Source organism: Phaseolus vulgaris, chromosome 2 (genome assembly GCF_051622355.1).
Source record: "Phaseolus vulgaris cultivar YP4 chromosome 2, ASM5162235v1, whole genome shotgun sequence".
NCBI classification, from domain to species: Eukaryota; Viridiplantae; Streptophyta; class Magnoliopsida; order Fabales; family Fabaceae; genus Phaseolus; species Phaseolus vulgaris.
The window spans coordinates 755,782-777,587 of NC_143499.1; the positions used below are offsets into that span (position 1 = coordinate 755,782).

Below are 21,806 nucleotides of genomic sequence, written 5' to 3' on the forward strand. Positions count from 1 at the left end.
TGATACAGGGTCGAAAATGAGTGTCCGAAAGGAGAACCAAAATTGTTTGAGTTTATAAGTTCTGCCGTTAAATTCGTCTTTTGATTATGAATTAATTAACTATTTGTGAAGAAGGCTCTATAATACGAGTTTTTCTAGAAGAATTTTATCCACATAACAGACAATTGCTCTACACATAGATACCATCAATTATGCTTAATGTTGATGTCATCCCCTTTATAATTAATTATTGTACGAAACATGCATAAAACACTAATTATTTTACACAGAAAACAAAACCTTACTAAATTTAAACTTATTTTTAGAGTTAGATTAGTCTCCCATGAAATTTTAAAACATTAGTAAAACCATGTTCATTGAGATAAAACTCATGTAACTCAAGCTACTAATCACATGTTAGAGAGGATGCTTCGTAGTAGTAGAAAAATGCACAATATTCATGCTGAATCCACTGTGATTTTGGCTAGTAGTGGCGAGTTGGCTGAATAACACTTTTATTTTCGTTTACTAATATTTTTTTTAAAATATTTGAAAATTTATTATAGAGGAGGTTTTTATTATTTGAAACTTAATCCAATATTCTTATCCGTAGGTTGCTAGCTAGCATTCAAAACGTAAAGTGGAAGACAACATTTTTAAAAGAAAAATAAAATAAAGAACTAAGATCTGAGGATGAGCCAAGTTTAATATTGTTAATGGTGGTTGATTATATAGCCAAAAATTGATGGTATAGAATTGTGGCTAGTCTTATTAGTGGAGAAACCTATACGTTTTCCAAAAACAATTAGTTCTCAAACACATATGTATAGAATTTGTCATAGGGGTCTCTTAAGCTGTGTCCATTTTTATCAATATTGCATTTGATATAGGGTTTTTTTACATCCATGTTTTTCTATTTTAGATTGTATAATTTGAAATTCATTTCTTATATCATGTATATTGGGTAACCTACCACCTTTCAAATCCAATAATATTAAACGTTTAATCAACAATAAACTAATAATCGAATGATCCTTTTTTATATTCTTGAAAATCATAATTGATTATCGAAATCATCCTAATCGATTATGAAGGAATCCATAATCGATTATGAAGGAATCCATAATCGATTATGAAGGAATCCATAATCGGTTATGAAGGAATCCATAATCGGTTACGGAAGAAACATGCACTATGATCAATTGATTGACTATTCCAATGCATATAAAATTTCAAGATCAAATTTGTAATTGGTCTATTTACTCCAAACTTTTCATACATTTCTTCATCCTTCACACACTCCAGCCTCCACCCCCAAATAGGTTCATCTGTAAGTCTCATAGAAAATTATTGTGTAAGTTCACAAATCATCCAAAGTAACTCTTATTGGGCAAGTATTATTCACTATTTTTAATCATATCTAAAATTTAATCTTCACGAATATGTTTTAAAGTCTAGATATCAATTATAAAATAATAATCTTGTTCAAATAAAATATAATTCTAATAAATATGAAATATTTTTTTTTCCAAATATTTAAGATAATTAATGGGTGACATTTGAGAATGGAGTAGTCAAAATATTAATTAAAATAATTACATATATGAAATGTAAGTTTATATATATATTCTTTAGTTTTTTTAATCAATTCATTTGATAAAAATACCAAGCTTTTAGTTCATCGTAGAGGCTAAAAAGGCACATAATTTTAGTTAGGTCATAATGGAATAAGGTTTGATTTCCTAAAACCAAAAGAAAGTTGTAAGAATACACAAAAATATCACATTGTTAATGTATTATGTCTCTTACACGTGTTTTAAAGGGTTTTCATCACTATCCCCCACTTTCAAAAGATTGAATTCAGAGAAAATAATTCACAAAACAGAAGAAGGAGGTGGTTCAATACCATCAATAATGCAAAAAGTTAGGTTGAAACTACCATTCAAAACCTCAACTTGAACCCTAATAATCAACAACCATACATAGTTTATTCAAATGATGAATAGCTTTTAGGTTTAGGAGTTGATCTTCTATGTTCTGAGATTCATAACAACTCACTAAATTACTATTAATTGAAATAGTAGAAATATTATTTAGTAACAATGAACGATTTAAGTGCACGTGAATTAATAGTCTTCTAAAAATGATTATTAAAAATAAAACAAGTTAATTAAAAACATTATAATATTAAAATTGGAAATACTGTTACACTGTGCTGGAGTTATAGGTGGACAAAGAGAAGGGCAAACATGTCATTCACACTAATCTCCATAACACCGCAATTTGGGGGTTGCTTGTATAATAACAAAAACCATGGAGAAGTGAATCAGACCGTTTAAATAGATCCAATGGTTCAGAAAATTTGATCAATATTTTTCGTTTAAAAACTAAAGGTGGAGATCGTGTACATTTTTATGGACGCTGTAGACAATTATCTGGCAGTGCCAGAGTGGCATTTTGTGCTTTGTCACTTTTTCTGTTTTCTTTTTCTCTGTTTTCTTCTTTGGCTGATTTCAATATCAATTTTTGGAAAGCTAACATTCGCAATTTGCAATTCAAAATCGTCGGTTTCTTCTGTAAGTTCGCAATTTTTGGAACCCACTCATCTCTTCTGTCGTTTCTTCTTTATTGATGAATCTCTGAAGTTATTATTTTTATCAGTTGCAATTTACTGCGAATAGGACTCAATTACATTGTATGCATCACATTGTTTTTTTAAAAAGGAATTAGGAATATAATTTTGCATTTATTATTTGTATAATTAGCAGATATCGCTTCCAGATTTTAGAAATGTTTTATGTTTTTGGGAATCAAACGATTAGGTCTATGTTTGGATAAAGCTGAAAAAATATTTTTGAAGAATTCATTGTGTGCCTCTGTATTCCAATGCACGAAATGAAAAGGGAGGAAAGTATTGGTTTGGAACAAAAAAATATAGTTTTAAGGTCTCAGACTGAAGTACAAGCGTTGCATTAAGTTGTGAACATTACTTCGAGAGCTCAAATGTATTTTTACCTCCAAAGAAACAAATTATTCCTCCTCTGGAATTGAGGAATGTGTATTAGAATTATCAAAAACACGTTCACAATTTTTATACGTAGCTAAGTTATTGTTGTTATTAGTTTCTGTCTTTTTGAGACAGTAAGTGTAGCGGACAAATTGAAGTTGGCGTATTTCTTAAAAGTCTAATTGAACTGCTGATGTTATAGTTTATGCAATAGTTTTATTTATTTCATAACTGATACTGTAGAGAAGTGTCTGTCCGTTTCTGCAGAAAATTTATATAGGGCATTGGTCCCCTTTTTGAAGCTTGGTTGAGAGACTAAAGTACAGTTATAGGTAGAGGATGGCATGTAGGGGGTGCTGGGAGTGCCTTTTGAAGCTTTTGAACTTCATATTGAGCCTCACTGGTCTGGCAATAGTGGGCTATGGAATCTATCTTCTTGTTGAATTCTCTAAAGCTTCTGATGATGACACTCCGGATATTTCTCCTGTCAGTGATGATTCTGCTCTGATTCAATTTGGCCGGCCCATACTCATGGCTGTGTCATTATCTAACAGCTTTTTTGATAACTTGCCTAGGGCTTGGTATGTGTGTTGCCCTCTTCTTGCCACTTTTGGGGCATATACATTGATTTATGTTTATTCTTGACTTACTCAATAAAGGTTTTGCTTTTGGTTATACTTTGCTATCTAGTTTTGCTATAGATTACTCGTGCCAGTGGTTGGGGGAAATTTCTTTAATGACATTTGACCATACATAATCAGTATTGAATGAAATACATAGTTAAGTGATTAAACAATTCTAAGTCGCTTTAAAAAAATAATTTGTCAAATGTATTTAGTACTACATACCAGAGATAATAGGTTTATAGAGTTGGAACCAACCTCTCATTTAGATTTCTAGGGCATGGCTTCTACTTTTAGTTATGTACTGCTATATCATTATGTTTTATTTTGAGCCCATTTAGTGAGATTTACATGGACTTTTGAATATGAAATAGTTGGAGCTTCATTCTGTGGTGTAATTGGTCCACCATTGATTATTCTTTATGCGCTTTCTAGTTTGGTCCACCATTGATATTTTTTCTGTTGTATTGTTGTACCAACTTATGTATTTGTGTTAGAAAAGAAAATCACCAATAAAATACCACATGTATTTTTTTCCCTTTTCTTCTACAAGGATATTTAACACATATATAATAAACTATCCCTTTTTTGTTCATAGTACAGTTAGTGCATACACATGTACATCACATAAAATTGATTTTGAAGTTGACAAAGACATACCTTACTCTAATTCTTTATATCATGTTTGCAGGTTTATTTACTTATTTATTGGTATTGGAGTAGTCCTCTTTCTTATTTCTTGTTTTGGTTGTATTGGAGCTGCAACACGGAATGGATGCTGCCTGAGCTGTGTATCCTTTTAGTATGTCTCATGCTACAGTATTTTCCCTGTGGGCATGAATTAATCTGTACTAGTTAAAGGATTTGTTATTAATTTCCTTAAGTGAACAAAGTATTCAACTTTGGTGGTATTATTGATCTTGATAGAGCTGGGATGCGCAGGCTTTATATTCTTTGACAAAAACTGGAAAGAAGTAAGTTAAGTTGTCTGTGATAATTTGTAATCTGAAATTAAAAATGTATTTGTCATCTTATAATATATTTCATTCAGGAAATTCCCACAGACAAAACTGGAGACTTTGATGCAATATATGAATTTCTGAGTGAGAATTGGAATATTGTGAAATGGGTTGCTCTTGGAATTGTTATCTTTGAGGTAAGCAAGAAGTTGTATGATTGGCATTTGAAAGAAAACCATATTGCTTTGCAGTCATGTGATTTTGTACTTGTAATCACAGACCACAGATAATAGTCTCCAGGATTATAATCAAGCTATTGATTTTGTATAGCACCTATTTTTGATTGGGCAAAAAACAGATTGAGAATGCTTTAACTGTTGATCTGGAAAAAACACTGTTTTTTTTTATATAGAAACATCTATATACCAGGAAGACAAGGAAAATGAATTGATTATTACCACCTTCCTGCTAATAATTTCATGGTAATCACTCGTCAATTATCATCAACAATAGGATTCCCTGCCCCCTATTTCCCCATTTCTTGGAAACTTGCCCATTAGCCAACTTTTTCGTGATGCTTCTTTATTGATGAGAAATGCAATTACAGAGGTTAATTTCTTGACCCAAAAGAAACTAAAAATAGTTATGATATATTACACATTTCAATGAAAAAGAGAAACCCGGAAGAGATAAAATGGGACAATATCAAGGACTGAGAAGGTTGAAATGCACTAGTTAAGTAACGATCAACTTAGAAATTCAGGTATTTTATAAAAGATTTGCCTTTGAGAAACCTTAATTTTTCTGTTGTGATATAATGTAATATTACTTTTATATCTCAAATGTACTTGATTACCTTATTGAAAATGTCTTATCGAATCCCCACTTACCTACCACCAGAAGCGAAGGGGTAGCCTATAGTAATGTGAGCTTTGTATGTGTGTGTGATGTAATGTGCCCATAGTTATGTTTCTGGAAGATAAATTTTGGTTAGGATTCTTATCATAAAATTTTGCAGGCCCTTCTTTTCCTGTTAGCCCTTATTGTCAGAGCTGCAAATAGGCCAGCAGAATATGACAGTGATGAGGAGTTCATTAATCCAAGGCAGCAAGTTCGTCAGCCATTGCTCAATAGACCAGCAGCAGGCCCATCAGCAGGGTTACCTGCTTCTGGCACAACTGACCAACGTTCAAGCAGAAATGATGCTTGGAGTACGAGGATGAGGGAGAAGGTGCAATCTTTTTTCTCTTAGCTAATATTGTTATGCATTTCTTTTTTGTCCTTTTGTTTTAACTGGTATTCCTACACGCTTGCGTACTCCTGGTCTGTGCTGGATAGTACCATACATGTGTTTGTCTGGTGCTATCCAGGATTTTTAGCATCACGTCATCGTTACCAAACATTTTCCCATACAGTCACGTATATTTGGCTCTTGTTCTAGGCTTTATTGGTTTAGCGTTTAAGATTTAGGGTTTATGGATAGTACCATACATGTGTTTGTCTGGTGCAATCCAGGATTTTTAGCATCATTGTTACCAAACATTTTCCCATACAGTCACGTATATTTGGCTCTTGTTCTAGGCTTCATTGGTTTAGAGTTTAAGGTTTAGGGTTTATGGATAGTATCATACATGTGTTTGTTTGGTGCAATCCAGGATTTTTAGCGTCATCGTTACCAAACATTTTCCAATACAGTCACGTATATTTGGCTCTTCTAGGCTTCCTTGGTTGAGATCTTAACTAAGCCAATAATTATGATCTTTGCACAGGATGTTTTTACATACATATATAAGCAAACACACACATATACAAAGGAGTTACTTAGGTTGAAATGCTTGATTATTATAACAAATGTAGACAATGAATGGATATTGATTATAAAATCTAATTATACTGATCAAGATTAAAATATAAATAAATACACATAAATATTTTTAAATGGTCACGTGATCTAAAGCTAACTTTATAGTTTTGACTATCTATATATATGATAGTCTCTTCCGGCATATGAATTTGTTGAGCATTTTATGTTGAATGATTAAAATATTATTCCATTCTCACAAGAATATTTAATCATTGAATAACATCGTTATAAGATTTCATGAGAGACTTCATGGAGTTTTCAATCTAGCTCATTCTGTTGAATTCATGTCTTGAAGGTTTAGCTAAACGTGAATATCATCTAATTTGTTTCCGATGTAACACAAGGTTCAAAACATGAAACTTTTTTTAAAAAAAAACTTTCATGTTAGGCATCACTATGCTACTTGACATCTCAGCTAGACTGACACTTCAAGTAAAAACATGACACCTAAGCATAGGACATGTTTCAAATAAGTTCAGTGTAAATTATTATTATTTGTTATTTAGTATCTTACACCATTAATGTTGTCGTTCAGTATGGGCTTGATACTTCGGAATTTACATACAATCCATCTGAGTCGAGCAGGTTCCAGCAAGTAAACTCCCAGATAGCTGAAGAAAAGAGCCGCTGCACTATAATGTGATCTCTTTTGCTGAGTATTTTGTTCACTCCATGACATGGCCAAGATCATTTTCATGTTAGCGTGTTATATTGTGCTGAGACATCGAAATTTACAGTGCATTGCTTGTGTTCATAGATTAGAGAGAGTAGTGAAGTCATTAGATGCTCATATTGTCCTTCCTTGTTTTGAAGTGGTCCAAGTTCATCACTTGCTAGTTTGGAAAACTGTGATTTTCTCCCTAACCCCATATTTGTATTGATTTATTTGGGAAGGATAAATTTGAGACTGATTTTGAGTATTTTCTGTCTGTTTTGATGGGAATTTAGAAAGGAAAGTTGTGGACACTAATGCTTATGAATGTTGGTTAAAATTAAATGTATTATTTACAGTAATTATAATAATAAATATAGAGAATAATTTGTAAAAAGGAATATAGAGAATAATTTGTATGGGATGAGACCAAGATGATCGAGACTCGGCCTCCCTGACCGAGATGATCGAGACCTCACGGACGACTTGGTCGATCATTAACGCTCAAACCAAGGTCAGTGAAGCTAAATTACCATTAAGAATTAGGTAATGCAACCATAAGTGTGATCTATTCCACTAATCAGGCTTAATAAGGTAAGTCTATTAAAATAATATATAAATAGCGCACATTCCAAGAAGAAATGTACGTTATCATTATTGTACACGTCCGAGTGTCAAATATCCTCTTTACTGATTTGAGCGTCGGAGTGCCTTCTGCATGTACCTCCCCCATTTGGCATTCATTCGAGACTGAGAACTGAAGGAGTGACGCGAAGACCAGAAGGATCACAGTGAAGTCTCAGCAACCTGTCGAAAGAAAGAAGACGAAACCTTCAATAGTTCTTTAGGTCCATCTCCCTAATAGAAACAATTAATATAAAAATAATTTTATATAATTTACTTAGTTTTTTCTATTAATTTTTTTTATCCATCCAAACAATTGTCGAGAAATTTTTGTACCTATTTTATTTCTCATTTCTTTTCATCCGTATAAAATATTTTTCCTTCTTATTTTTCTTTTATTTTTCTTCTTTGTATTTGATTCTTATTTATTTGTTTGTTTATTTCATTCTTAAACCAGATAAAGAGAAATTCTTATTGACTTTAATTTGATTCCTACAAGATAATTACGAGACTTAATTTTCTATGAAAGCTATCATTAATGATGATACAAATTTATTAATTAAATATCTAAAATTGTTTATTTGTTAAAAGAATACAATGCCTTGTAAAAAACTACTAAATATGTGTATTATAAATTATAAATAACTAGACTATATCTAAAATGGAGAAAGATGTATAAATAATTTAATATAATTGAATGAGTAAAGTTACATAATTAACATAAAAAAAATTCATAAATGAATTTATCATCTTAACTTTAAATAATTTTCAATTAAACATATACACACATTTAGCAAATTATAAGTACAATTAAGAAATACATTAATAAAATGTATGATGTATTTTTTATATTTAAATTAACAATTAAAATGGCTTTGCAGGTTTAGTGGCAGTGGAAAAGTAAAAGTCAAGAGTTGAAACCATACCTTAAATATTTTTACAATTTTTTAAGAAATTAAATGCAATTTAGAATTAAAATGAGTATAATTTTAAAATGTAATTTTTTATTTTAAAATCCACTAAATCAAATACTAATCTCATTTATTTATGATAATGTAAGTGTTACAGGTCCACTCAGTGAAAATTAATAGACTTCAAAGTGTTAAGAAAGTATTTTTACATATTTTGTGAAAATTTGAAAGTTAGGCAAAATTTAATTAAAGCAATTATAATAGAAAGTTCCAGAAATTATTTTGTTGTTTTATTAATTTTAGAAAACAATGTTTTTATATTCTTATTTTAATGTGAGTAACAAACAAGGACCAAGAGAGACTGGTGGTTCAAAGCAATCTAACGGTTCATAATTTTTAACCACTATTTATTAATTATTTTTCTGTAAAATTAAAGGTGGAGATCGTTTACATTTTTATGGATACTGTAGACGATCCTCCCTATGCCAGAGTGGCAATTTGTGATTTGTCGCTTTTTCTGTGTCGTCTTCTCTGTTTTCTTCTCTCTGAGTTCCATTTTAATTTCAATTTCTGAAAGAAGCATTCACAATTTGCAACTCGAAATCGTCAATTTATTCTGTAAGTTCTTGCAGCTTAGACTCATTCTTCACTTCTCCTCGTTTGTGTAGTTTTCGTTAATCAATCGCCGAAACTCTTATTAATTTTCTTAGTTGCACGTCGCTTCGAATAGGGCTCAAGTATACACAACAACACTACTTTTTTTTTTTTATATATAAAAAGAATTAAGGATAGAAATTTGCATTTATTATTTGTATAATTTGCGGAAATCGCTTCTTTTTTCGTTTGAGAAATGTTTTTATGTGTTTTGCAGATCAGAGGGTTGTGAACATCGGCTTGGGACCTGCAGAAGTACCTTTAACTCCAAAGTAACAAATTCTTCCTTCATTTTGTGCTTTGGAATTCAGGAACGTGCATTAGAATTCCCGAAAATACGTTCTCGATTTTTTTCCCAAACAGAGCTCAAAATCATTGTTGTTGTTAGTTTCTGACAGTAAAGTGTGAACAAGAGAAGTTGAAGCTAAATTGTAATTGAACTGCAGGTGCTATAGTTTATGTGATAGTTTTTATTTTTTTGTTACCTGATACTGTAGGGAAGTGCCTGTCTGTTTCTGCTGAAAAAATATATAAGGCATTGGTCTACTTTTTGAACTGTGGTGGAGGGATTGAAGTACAGTTATAGGTAGAGGATGGCATGTAGGGGATGCTGGGAGTGCCTTTTGAAGCTTTTGAACTTCATATTGAGCCTCACTGGTCTGGCCATAGTGGGCTATGGAATCTATCTTTTTGTTGAATTCTCTAAAGCTTCAGATGGCGAAACTCTGACGACTTCTCCTGTCAGTGATGATTCTGCTTTGATTCAACTTGGCCGGCCAGTGCTTATGACTGTCTCCCTATCCAACAGTTTTTTTGATAACCTGCCCAGTGCTTGGTATGAGTTCAGCTCTCTTGCCACTTTTGATATTGGGGCATATCCATTGATTTATATTGATTCTTGACTTGCTAAAGGTTTTTTACTACATCAATTTGCTATCTGTTATCTAGTTTTCCGTAGGTTATTATATTCATGCAGACAAAGCTTTTTTCCCGGGTGTTCGGGGAAATTTGCTTTAATGGCTCGTAACAATGTAGTAATCAGTATTGTATGAAATGCATTGTTATGTTAAAGACAATTCTGAGTTGCTCTAGAAAAACTATGGGTCAAATGCATTCAGTACTTTACGATGAACATGATAGCGCTCTGGAGTTGGACTCATCCTCTTAATTATGTTCTTGGGTACAGCCTCTAGTTTTAGGTTTGTGCTAAAAGTGGAATCTTCAAACCAAAGTTTCCATTTACTGCATTTGAGGCTTGGTTGTTGGATGAGTTTGGCATTAAAGTACGATCAAATCTGTTCCAGCAGATTGAAGCGGTGTGACCTCCTTTATCGCATAGTTGACACACAGGTTTATTTCCATTGCTTCTTAGCACCTCTCTTCTTGAAAACTTTTCCCTCTGCCTGTGTTAAATGGCTTGTTGTCAAATTTGCTAGTGGTAAGGCGGGCATTAGTATGGGTAAGAGTAACACCCTCTGTTGAATATGTATTAAGCTGCTCGAACCTGCTTTCAAACCTTAACAAATGAGTTTGCAGTTCAATCCAGGACACAGACTCTTTACCAGTCAGAAGAGTGACAATTGGGGTGTATTCTAACCACTCAAAATTTGAATTGTTAATTCAGATTGAGCTATCAGGTTTCCTGCCACAGCGAGATTATCAGCAATAGACTTCATAGTTGTCAGATATTGCTCCATCTTCATGCCTCCCTCCCTCGTTTTCTGTAATTCAGCTTTGTAATAGACAATCCTTGATCTTGTGTGCGCCTCTGAAAGTTCTTTGGCTGCATCCCACAATTCTTTCAATGTCGAGTTTCGCATCAACTGAGATGCTATATCAGTGACTCATGGTGCTGTATAACCATCCTAAAAGTAATTGGTGATTTGAGACCCATTCTTCAAACTCTGGGTTTGGTATTTTTACTGTGCTGCCTGGTGTGGTTCTTGGCAAGAACTCTGGAGGACAAGGTTTGCTGCCAAGGACATGGCCATCTAATTTGTCACCTCTGATGATGGGCAAGATCATAGTTTCCCATAAGAGATAATTACTGTGATCAAGTTTGTAGATGAGGCAAGGAATATGACGTACTTGAACTTGGAGTGCTTGGAAGAGTAGCCATGATTGGCCTGTATGGGGAGAGATTTGCCCAGGATTTTGTGTACTTGATACCAAATTAGAAAAAGATAAAGAGGACTGAATAATTGAATGGAACTGCAGTACACGCAGTACTGTCATACAATTCAATTAAATAAATTGCAGTTGATCCAAAACTTCCAATCCGAAAATAAAGGGATTACATGGCTACAAAACAGGAACCACTAACAGAGGAAAAACTGCTAGAAACATGGGATAGATTTGTAACTAATCAGCAGTTTTAATTGTGCTGCTATATATATTGTTATGTTTGATTTTGGTCATGTTTTGTGAGATTTGCAAGGTGGAACTTTTGGAATGTTTGGTCAATTGAATGTGGAGTTGTTGTGGTTATGAACTAATTATAATTTAAGAAGGTAAAATTTAAGGCTAAGCATCTTCATTTGTTGGTCTGATTGGTCCACCGTTGATTATTCTTGCCAGTGATTAAGAAATAAACTTGATCAACCTACTTTGTGCACTTTCCAGAATGACCCTCAAAATGTGAATTTGAATTAACTTTTATTTTTTCAGGTGTAGTGTTTTTTACTGACTAATTGTTTTTGTTCGAGAAAAAGAAAATCAACAATTGAATACCACATGTAGTATTTGCCCTTTGTATGTTGATGGAGCTTTATGATCTCAATGCTTTACCTTTTGTTCATTCCTGAGTCACGACTGATATTTTACATTTATATGACAAACTGTTCCATTTTAGCTTATAGGTTAGTTAGTTACTCACACAACACATAATTACTTTTGAAGTTGACAAAGACTGATCTCACTCTAATTCTTTATTTCATGTTTGGCAGGTTTATTTTTGTATTTATTGGTATTGGAGTAGTTCTCTTTCTTATTTCTTGTTTTGGTTGTATTGGAGCTGCAACACGAAATGGATGCTGCCTGAGCTGTGTATCCTATTAGAGTGTCTCATGCTATATAGTATTAAATTATTTCATGATCTCATAAATTTCCACTCATACAAAGAAAACACTAGTTTAAGTTTCTGCTCTTCTCTCCCGTTATATATGTACAATTACATGCATTTTTCTGTACTTATCCAAGATCCGTTATTGATTTTCTTAAGTCAACACAGTATTCAATTCTGGTGGTATTACTGATCTTGATAGAGCTGGGATGTGCAGCCTTTATATTCTTCGACAAAAACTGGAAAGAAGTAAGTAAATAGTCTGGTAATTTGTGACAGATATTAAAGTTGAATTTGTCATTTATAATTATATTTCATTCAGGAAATCCCAACAGACAAAACTGGAGATTTTGATGCGATATATGAATTTCTGAGTGAGAATTGGAATATTGTGAGATGGGTTGCTCTTGGAATTGTTGTCTTTGAGGTAAGCAAGAACTTGTGTGAATGATTGGCATTTGAAAGAAAGCCGTATTGTTTTGCATTCTTTTGTCTTTGTGCCTGTACCCATTGGCAGCAGATAATAGTTTCTCGGATTGCAAGCCATCCATTTTTTATAAGATTTTATTTAGATTGGGCCCATAACCGATGAAGAATAATTTAACTCTTGACGAGGAGGCTGAATGTGAGATGTTGTATTTGATCCATCGTGTAAACTCCGTTTGATGAATCAAATTCAGCATCTCACGTTATTTTAGTTTTTTTATGACGAAATTTCAAGAAAACTGTAGAAAAAGAAAAGGTAAAAAATGGAATGAAATCTAGAAATGGAGATCAATGCTATTATCCGTAGTGATTGATAAGTTGAGGAAAACTCATCACTTGGTACTAGAAAATTCAAAGATAAGAGTCAAGGGTTGTTCTTAAAAACATAGAGAATTTTTCTCACAATTGTAAAACTTGTTCACAATGAGTTAAAACTTCTTACACAAGTCAACAATTGACAACTTATATTATGAACTCAAGACTACTAGGTACATCTAACTAATTAGTCTATGGTTCAACAAACTATCTTATAAGTCAGCTAACAATATGTAACTCATATAAAGGCCTAATTACACAAACTTAAAAATAATAATAATAAGCCCAACAACAACCCTATTAGATATTGCGAATATTCCTGATCTAAGAGTTGACTCTAAATTAACTGAAGCCTCCTTATTCCTTTGAGGCTTCCTAGTTATCTGTTAAGGAATTTTTAAACAGTTGTGCCTGTGAGAAGCCGTATATATAATTAGTATAATATTAGTTCAACTTTTCAAATGTACTTGAGTACCTGATTGAATATCTCATCGAATCCCCATTTACATACCACTAGAAGGAAATGGAGGGGTCCATAGTAATGAAAGCTTTATACATGTGTGTGGGGCAATGCATCCATTGTTATGTTTGTGGGTCATGAAATTGTGTAGGATTTTTTTCATATACTATCTAAAGGAATATGTATGAAACTGCAGGCCCTACTTTTCTTGTTAGCCCTTATTGTTAGGGCTGTAAATAAGCCAGCAGATTATGATAGTGATGAGGAGTTCATTAATCCAAGGCAGCAACCATTGCTCAACAGACCAGCTGCAGCCCCAGTAACAGGGTTACCGGTTGCTGGGACTATTGACCAGCGTCCAAGCAGAAATGATGCATGGAGTGCACGGATGAGGGAGAAGGTGAAATCTTTTTCTCTGAATTTGAATATATATATATATATATATATATGTATGATAGTTTATTGGAGATTTTACATCAACTAGATATTAAAATCCTTCATAGTATATAAGTGAGTGCAAAACTCATCTCTGATTTTATGGGATTGAGTTAGGCTTAAAATCCACTTCATAATATAGTTTCTTCTTGTTTATTAGCTACGTTAGATGATTATGGTGATGTATGTGGTTTTACCGTCTAACACTAGTACTGTCGTTATTCAGTATGGACTTGATACTTCGGAATTCACATACAACCCATCTGAGTCGAGCAGGTTCCAGCAAGTAAACTCACAGTCAACTGAAGAAAAGAGCCGTTGCACTATAATGTGATCTCTTTTGCTGCATTTGTGTTCACAACTCAAGTTGCACTGGATTACTCCATGACATGGCCAACATCATCTTCATATTTGTGTGTAATATTTGTGCTGAGACGTCAAAATTTACAGTGGCGTTGCTGTAAATAAAACCTTTAAAAATTATTCCAATTGCTTGTTTGTTGTTGTGTGGATTTTCTGCTTTAAAACAGTTCAATTTGGAGTTAATTAAACCACGGCATTTTTCTGTCTATAAACCTTGAACTGTATTACAGTGCAATATGATCGACTAATGGAAACTAGGGAAACTTCTGGACCCCAAAATTTTATCCAAGGCCATTTTTTGCTGAAACTCAAAAACTTGAACTAACACTCCTTTTTCATGGCAAATTCTTTTGAAATTTCTAAAAACACCCTTTATTCTAGATTTCAAATAATACATTCTAAGAAAATCAAATTCCGATGGAAATGTCGAAAATCAAAATCTTATAAAAAATTTGTTTTTGAGAAAATTTCCAAGAAAACAAAATCTGAAAATGTGTTCGGAAATACAAATTGTGACCAACATCCGATACCCTTTTGAAATTTCTAAACTTACCTTCATTCTCGAATTGAAAATTTATAATTCAAATAATACATTCAAGAAAATCAAATTCGGATGGACATAGAATTTAAAAATTAAAAATCTTATTTCGAAAAAAGCAATTCCAGAATGAACAATATGTTCTGAACAAAAAAAATCAAGAAAAAAAAATTTGGAAATATGTTTGGATAATTTTTTTAAAAATTAAAAAAAATGTTCTTAAAATTTAAATCTAAAAATGTATTTCAGAAAAAAAAAATTAAAAAATATTTTTAATATTTATCTTTTTTACTTAAAGGATATTTTTATCATTTTACGTTAAAATTGATTGCTTGGGTGCATGAAGTAGTTTCGCCTTTTTTTCATTTCGAAAATGACAATTCGGAACATAAAAGTACGTTACAGTCAATCTTTTCGGAATAAAAAAAAGGGCGTTAGTTGACATTTTTGGCATGCAGGAGGAAGTAACATTTTATACGGAAATTATAATTCTGGAAACTTAGATACTTTTTGAACCGACTTTAGTTTTATTTAAAATACTTTAAGGAATATTTATGAAGTTTTCTATAAATCAAAGATAATGTTACTTTTACTAAAGCCTTGAATTTATTATCATACTTAATGATTTACTAACTTGGTATTATGAAAATTTTAAATTGTAGTCTTTTGGGATAATTTTACGAAAAATTGTCAACAAATATTCTCAAGAAACATTTCTGAAAGTATTCTACTTCAAAAGATAAACCAAAAATAAAATTTACATTTTCAAATTTTAGGAAAATAAATTTTTTTCCTAATGAATTAATTTCCTTGATAGGAGTAGTAAAGAATTTTTATTAATTTAGTATAATTTTATCTCTTAATTATTAAAATAAATAAATATTTTAAAAATTATTAAAATAAATAAATCGTACTATCTTAAAATAATTTTAGTTAAATTATATTAAAGTTCACTTTGTAATATGATATCAAAGTCATTTCGAATCTATCCTAACGAATATTTGTTGACCTGGACACTTGTCAGAAGGGGTGGAAAATAAGGTGTAACAAGAGAAAATAATAATAATTATTATTATTATGAGGTGGAAAATGAATGTCTAGAAGGAGAAGCAAATTAATGTTTTGAATAAGAGTTAATTAAATATGTTTGAGAAGGCTCTGGAACGTTATCTTCTTCTGTGGCCTGCGTGTTATGCACAAAACAGATTGTTGATTAAAAAAAAATGCAGAAAAGAGACAATTGCTCTTCCTATATTATTATCAATCAGTGATGCTAATGTTTACGCTATCACTTTTTTAGATTAAAATTTTGCACTAAACATGCATAATATCTCCCTGCCATGAACAATACAATATTTATTATTGTGCATCAAATGTAAATTCAGTCACGTAACTGAAGCTACCAATCACATGGTAGCCAAGTATTTAAATTTAGTGTTTGGTCTACCCATTTTCTCTCTATGCTTCTTTAATGATGTTATTGGATTCTTGCATGTAAGAAGAGGACATGTGCTCCATTTTCATTAGCCCTCTAACGGTGAAGATGTTGACTTCCCTATTTCATCACCTTTTTATTAGTGTTCATCACTTCCCTCAATAACACTTCCAATATTCTTTATGTCTATGTTGCTAGCTACAATCCAAACCTTAACACAAGTTATAAGACAAATAACTCATCATCATTCAAGTTTAATACTATAGTTAAGGATGATTTATTATAGGGTTATTATGTTTTTCATTCGTATATTTAAATATTTAATGTGAAATTGATTTTTTTCTTAATCCAAATTTTAGATTTTCTACCTACTTATAGTAAAAAAATTATTAGAATATGTTTTTATCGGTGTTTGTTTAACAAATAAATTTTCAGCGTGAATTATCACTACAAGAAAATCATAAAATAGAAACTAATTTTAAAGACAAAATATAATTAGTTGTTATAGTGACTAAATTAGAGACCATTTTAGAAACTAAAAAAAAATTGGTTTCTATTATTGATAAATGTTTCTAAATTTATATCTAATTAGCTACCATTACCAAGGTTTTAACTACCAATTATTTAGATTCTAAATTTGGTAGCAAAAACCTGATAGCTAATTAGATACCAATTTGGTAGCAAAAACTTGGTTTCTATTTCATAATTGTCTTGTAGTGTATAGTATGATATATAACATTTAGGTTAACGATTAGCCGACATAAAATATTTTAACATCTTAATCCATATTAGAACAATCACGTAAAAAAAACTAATAATTTAAAAATTCATTTGATACGTAAAAATACTGATAAAAAGTAATTTTTTTATGACAAACATATAGGAGATCTAAAGATTAGACTAGAGAACAAAACCAAACCAATTTCACTTAATAATACAAGGATTAAAGATATATTTAAGTGTTTATTATATTGATAAGGTTGAATTGGGTGGCAAAGATTTTGATTCCTGATTAAATTGTGTTTGATTTGTTATTGTGTTTAGTCATGGTTTAATAGTATAGTATTGAAGGGGCTTTGATTAGCCTTGGTCGGTTATGAATATATTCACATTCAGAGTTGAATTGAATTTGTTTGTTTCCTCTTTGTTCTATATGCTGCTAATGGAGGCCAGCACTATTGTAGCAAATTACAATCACTTAATAGATTGATATTTTAAAATGGAAAGAAGAAAAAAGAAGTTTTTGTGAATGAAGATCTTTGACAAGTCCTTATACATGACAATGCCATGTTGCTTATCATAACCCACTAAATAATGTGTTCTCTTAAAAGGAAATTTATTCACTCAATTCATTGCCTTCATTTTCTAACATATTTTAATGTAGCAACACTAATGGTATACAATATCAAAAGATGAAAAGTGTTACAAATATTTCTAACCTAACATTTTTAATAGGGTAGTGATAAATTTGAGACCATTTACATTTATTTAACATCTAAAGAATATTATTTTATTATAATATAATATTTTGTTTTATAAAAAGTTTTGAAATAGATGTATTTTTTTAAAAGTGGTGTCAAAAAAGGAAATTTTCCCTTTTAATGTGCTTTTATACTAGTTGAATTTTTGTGGGTTTTCACAACTTATTTAATGACCATCTATTAATTTTATAACTTTTAATACATATGTTAGTCGTTAAAAAGATTATTAGAAAGAGTTTGTTACTAACACTTTGTTAAAATGAAAGTACTAGGGATAGACTATTTCTTATTATATTGAGTGGAAAGAAAAAGAAAATTGTAGAATTAACATATAAAATTTTAAATTAGGTTTTTCTAGATTTAAAATAGGAAGAAGATCGAGTTTAAAAAATTATATATATATATATATATGTGTGTGTGTGTTAGAAACAATATTTTAATTGAAAAATATATTTTAAACAACAAATATTTAGAAAAGTGTGTATTATACCTGAAGTCCACTTTCTTCTCTTGAATCTGGATATATGTGTAATTGCAAATTGATTTAAAAATTTATATATATTTTAACGAAGCTTTGGTTAAACTTGTATAATTTATGTGTTCAGTTGAACTCATGATATTGTAATTTATGTATTAAACAAATCTAATAAAAGATTAATCTGATTTAATTTGTTTCTTTTTCACTTTAATCTCATCATTACTCAACTTGTTTATTTTCTTTCTAAAAGCAAGATAATTAATCAATTAGAAGATATGGAATATATATATATATATATATATATATATATATATATATATATATATAAAAGTTAATATACAAGTTGGATTAAAAAATGAAAAAAAAAACTATCATATATCTTATCGATAACGAAATCAAATTATACACACTTACACGAAAACAAAATAAGAATTTAAAAATTTAGTAAAACAATTTTTTAATAGAAACTAAAATTTACAATTCGTTAAAACTTAATTAAATCTTAAATTTAATTGTAAAAAACATTTAAAAAACTTTTTGTCCTTCTGGAATAAAGAAACTATTCGATTATATTTTCCTTCACCATTGCTCTTAAAGGTAACTGCTATAGTATTTCCAATTTTCATCATTATTTTCCATTTGCTTTCACTTTCAAACTTTCTCTATTTCTCTTTCATCCATAGTTATAAAAAAAAATATTGAAACAAACACAAAAATAAAATAAAAGAGAGTAAAAATGTGATAATTTAAAAAAAAAAGATAAAAGTATATTTTGCAAACATTTTGGAATATTATCATTGTTAGATATTTTATTCCAGTTGTGTGGTTAAGATCCAATCATGTTATTGATTTTGACAAACTTTCACATATTTGAACCACTCTTTTGAAAAAGAAAACCAGACATTCCTTTATTCAGGAAATAAAAAAAACCTCGAATTTATTCTTAACAAAAGTGGCTATTTAGCAAAATTAACTGATAAATTAGTGCAAACTAAAATTAGTCAGGCAAAATCTAATGTGTTATGACTTAATAAACTAAAAACCTTTTATAAAATTAAATTTTAAATTAATAAATATAAAATAATAGCTAAGAGGGTTGTGAATTATTTTAAAATAATAAGTCTAAACATGAAATATAGTTTAAAAAAATATTATTAAAATGTTGAGAATTGGAAAAAGAAAGGAAAAGTATTTTGAAAGAGAAAGAGAAAATGGATCGATGTGAAGGTTAGAAGACAGAAAGCAAAAAGAAGAGTGTTGAGAATGTGATGAAGATCTCATTCTGTAGCAATGGCATATTACCACGCATGCATGTGCTATTCTCACCAGACAAACCTTTCTCATAAATTATTTTATAAATAAAGAATAATCCTAACTTTTATTTGATGTGGATGATGTTTTTAAATTTCACGTTTCTGATTAAAAAAATATAATTAGAACAGTGCGATTTTACACAGAATTTACCAAATTGACAGATTTATAAAAAAGATATGTAAAAACATATGAAATTAATACTTTTATACTATTTAAAAAAAAAACAGAAACACAAATAAACTCTCTAGAGTAGTTTGAGCAACTATATTGAAAGTTTAAAAAAAATGAAAAAAAAAACAAAGATAAGAAGGTAAACCAAAAGAAAACATTTTTTAATGTATAACTCTGAAAGATAACAAAAGGGAACTATTGAATCCTAACAATTCAATTAGATGGACTCGTTGTATTCACAGTACAAGAAAATCATGAATTAGAAACTGATTTTAAAGACAAAAAATAATTAGTTATTAAATTGGTATATTAAAATCTTGGTAGCTAATTAGCTACCAATTTAATAACTAATTATTTTTTGTCTCTAAAATTTGTTTTTATTTTATGATTTTCTTGTATGGTCTCTAAAATTAGTTCTCATTTCATGATTTTCTTGTAGTGTCAACAATGATAATAAAAATCCTATTATATTGTTGTACGTCACTACCATTAATTTATCTTTGGTTGATCTGTTTTGGAGGTCATCTTATCTGCTTTCACTCTAGTTTTAGGAGGACATTTCGGTTTCTTTGAGGTTTAAACTAATTCATTGTCTTTACTTAATGGTTTCTCATTTTTCATCTTTTCAGTCCAAAGAACTTAGAGACAAAATTGGTTTCTTCTAAAAAAATACCAATTGGGATAGATTTAACTATATATGTTGGTAAGATGTTCATCATGTGAAAGAAATCAAAATAATTTTGTAACATTAAATCTTGATAAACAAATTTAGAAGTAACTTGTTTGGCAACAACTAATTTATGACTTGTTGTATTAGTTAAAAAATTTAATATAAGAGAATTATTAAAAAATATCAGAAATTTTAGAACTTAAAGAAATTATTTTCTTTGTAGAAAATGATCGAATTCATGGATACCTTAAAAAAACATATATCAACACAAAATATTACCTTAAATTTTTAAGGAAAATGATTTTTTGACACCCATTACTCCACCCTACACCCCACTAAATATTAATATTTTAATTATTTTTTTTTTTAGTTTTGAAAGTTATTTTAACATTTTGTATTTTGTCTATATTTTCATTAAGGATTTTTATTTTATTTTTTTATTACAAATATTAATATTTTGTTGTGGGTGTAAAATGGAGTATGATGTCAAAATATCATCACCCAAATTTTAATCGCGTGGATACAAAGTTATATTCTACATCATTTTTATAAATTTCTTCAGCTTTAAAGAAAGTATCTTACTAAATTTATACTTCTGTAGCGTGATATGAAAAGAGATACCAAAATTTGTTCAAAGAAAGTGAAAATTTAATGAGATATTAATTTTTTTTCAATAAATATAATATTTAAATATGAAAGTATAATACTAATTCGAAATGATTTTGATAAAAAAAAAGTCAATTATTTTAATATTTTTTGTTTGGCCAATATCAAAAAGAGGAAGTGAAAGAGACAACGTGATATTTTGTCTAGTGAAAGTCATAATCCTAAAGATTTATGAAAAAAACCACGTTTTGCATCTTTAATCCCGATTAAGGTGTCAATTTATATAAATAATAACTAGATCTACTTTTTCAGAAAATCAATTGATTAATTTAATTATTTTAAAATGTAATCATACTAAAAATAAAATTAATTATAATATTTCAGAAAATTCAGATTAAAAAATAGGGAAATATCAATTTTAGTCGTCTTAAAATTCTATATAATCAAATCATAGAGTATCTTACTGTCTCATTCCAAAAAAAAAATAAAAAAAATCATACATATACAATTACAATTTTTAAGATCCAATTTTATTTAAAACTTTAATTTCTTATCCAATTCTATCATCAAACAAATACTATTTTTTCTATAAAATCTTAATTCAACCTAAATAACTTTATAAGCTATGATGACACTGAATCTAAAACTGTTTTATTTGTGTTTCTTTTTAGAAAACGAAGTTTTTTTTAATAGGTATATATATTTATATTTTTTATATGT

At 29.9% G+C, this 21,806-nt stretch overlaps 2 protein-coding genes across 4 annotated transcripts; both read left to right on the forward strand.

The window, feature by feature from the left end:
- The first annotated feature begins 2,425 nt into the window (after positions 1-2,425).
- On the forward strand, positions 2,426-7,352 carry LOC137809978 (tobamovirus multiplication protein 2A). 2 transcript variants are annotated; one of them, XM_068611068.2, is made up of 7 exons: positions 2,426-2,555; positions 3,254-3,567; positions 4,301-4,400; positions 4,503-4,583; positions 4,661-4,765; positions 5,587-5,799; positions 6,968-7,352. In XM_068611068.2, the coding sequence occupies exons 2-7, from the start codon at positions 3,326-3,328 to the stop codon at positions 7,073-7,075; spliced, it is 849 nt and encodes a 282-aa protein (XP_068467169.2). In that variant the 5' UTR covers positions 2,426-2,555; positions 3,254-3,325; the 3' UTR covers positions 7,076-7,352. The 2 variants fall into 2 exon arrangements, with proteins under 2 accessions (XP_068467169.2, XP_068467170.2); XM_068611069.2 differs by having other exon boundaries at positions 2,439-2,555; positions 3,235-3,567.
- Positions 7,353-9,057: 1,705 nt separating this feature from the next.
- Positions 9,058-14,528, forward strand: LOC137809979 (tobamovirus multiplication protein 2A). Of its 2 annotated transcripts, none has more exons than XM_068611070.2 (8): positions 9,058-9,237; positions 9,491-9,545; positions 9,771-10,108; positions 12,219-12,318; positions 12,503-12,583; positions 12,657-12,761; positions 13,792-13,995; positions 14,257-14,528. In XM_068611070.2, the coding sequence occupies exons 3-8, from the start codon at positions 9,867-9,869 to the stop codon at positions 14,362-14,364; spliced, it is 840 nt and encodes a 279-aa protein (XP_068467171.2). In that variant the 5' UTR covers positions 9,058-9,237; positions 9,491-9,545; positions 9,771-9,866; the 3' UTR covers positions 14,365-14,528. The 2 variants fall into 2 exon arrangements, with proteins under 2 accessions (XP_068467171.2, XP_068467172.2); XM_068611071.2 differs by lacking the exon at positions 9,058-9,237 and adding an exon at positions 9,266-9,356.
- The last annotated feature ends 7,278 nt before the right edge of the window (positions 14,529-21,806 follow it).

Excerpts from the sequence above, each read along its gene's own strand:
- LOC137809978 (XM_068611068.2), top strand. The coding sequence starts at position 3,326 with ATGGCATGTAGGGGGTGCTGGGAGTGCCTTTTGAAGCTTTTGAACTTC. Across the intron at positions 3,568-4,300 it reads GATAACTTGCCTAGGGCTTG|GTTTATTTACTTATTTATTG; the intron begins GTATGTGTGTTG and ends TCATGTTTGCAG. Across the intron at positions 4,584-4,660 it reads TTGACAAAAACTGGAAAGAA|GAAATTCCCACAGACAAAAC; the intron begins GTAAGTTAAGTT and ends TATTTCATTCAG.
- LOC137809979 (XM_068611070.2), top strand. The coding sequence starts at position 9,867 with ATGGCATGTAGGGGATGCTGGGAGTGCCTTTTGAAGCTTTTGAACTTC. Across the intron at positions 12,762-13,791 it reads TTGGAATTGTTGTCTTTGAG|GCCCTACTTTTCTTGTTAGC; the intron begins GTAAGCAAGAAC and ends ATGAAACTGCAG. Across the intron at positions 13,996-14,256 it reads GTGCACGGATGAGGGAGAAG|TATGGACTTGATACTTCGGA; the intron begins GTGAAATCTTTT and ends GTCGTTATTCAG.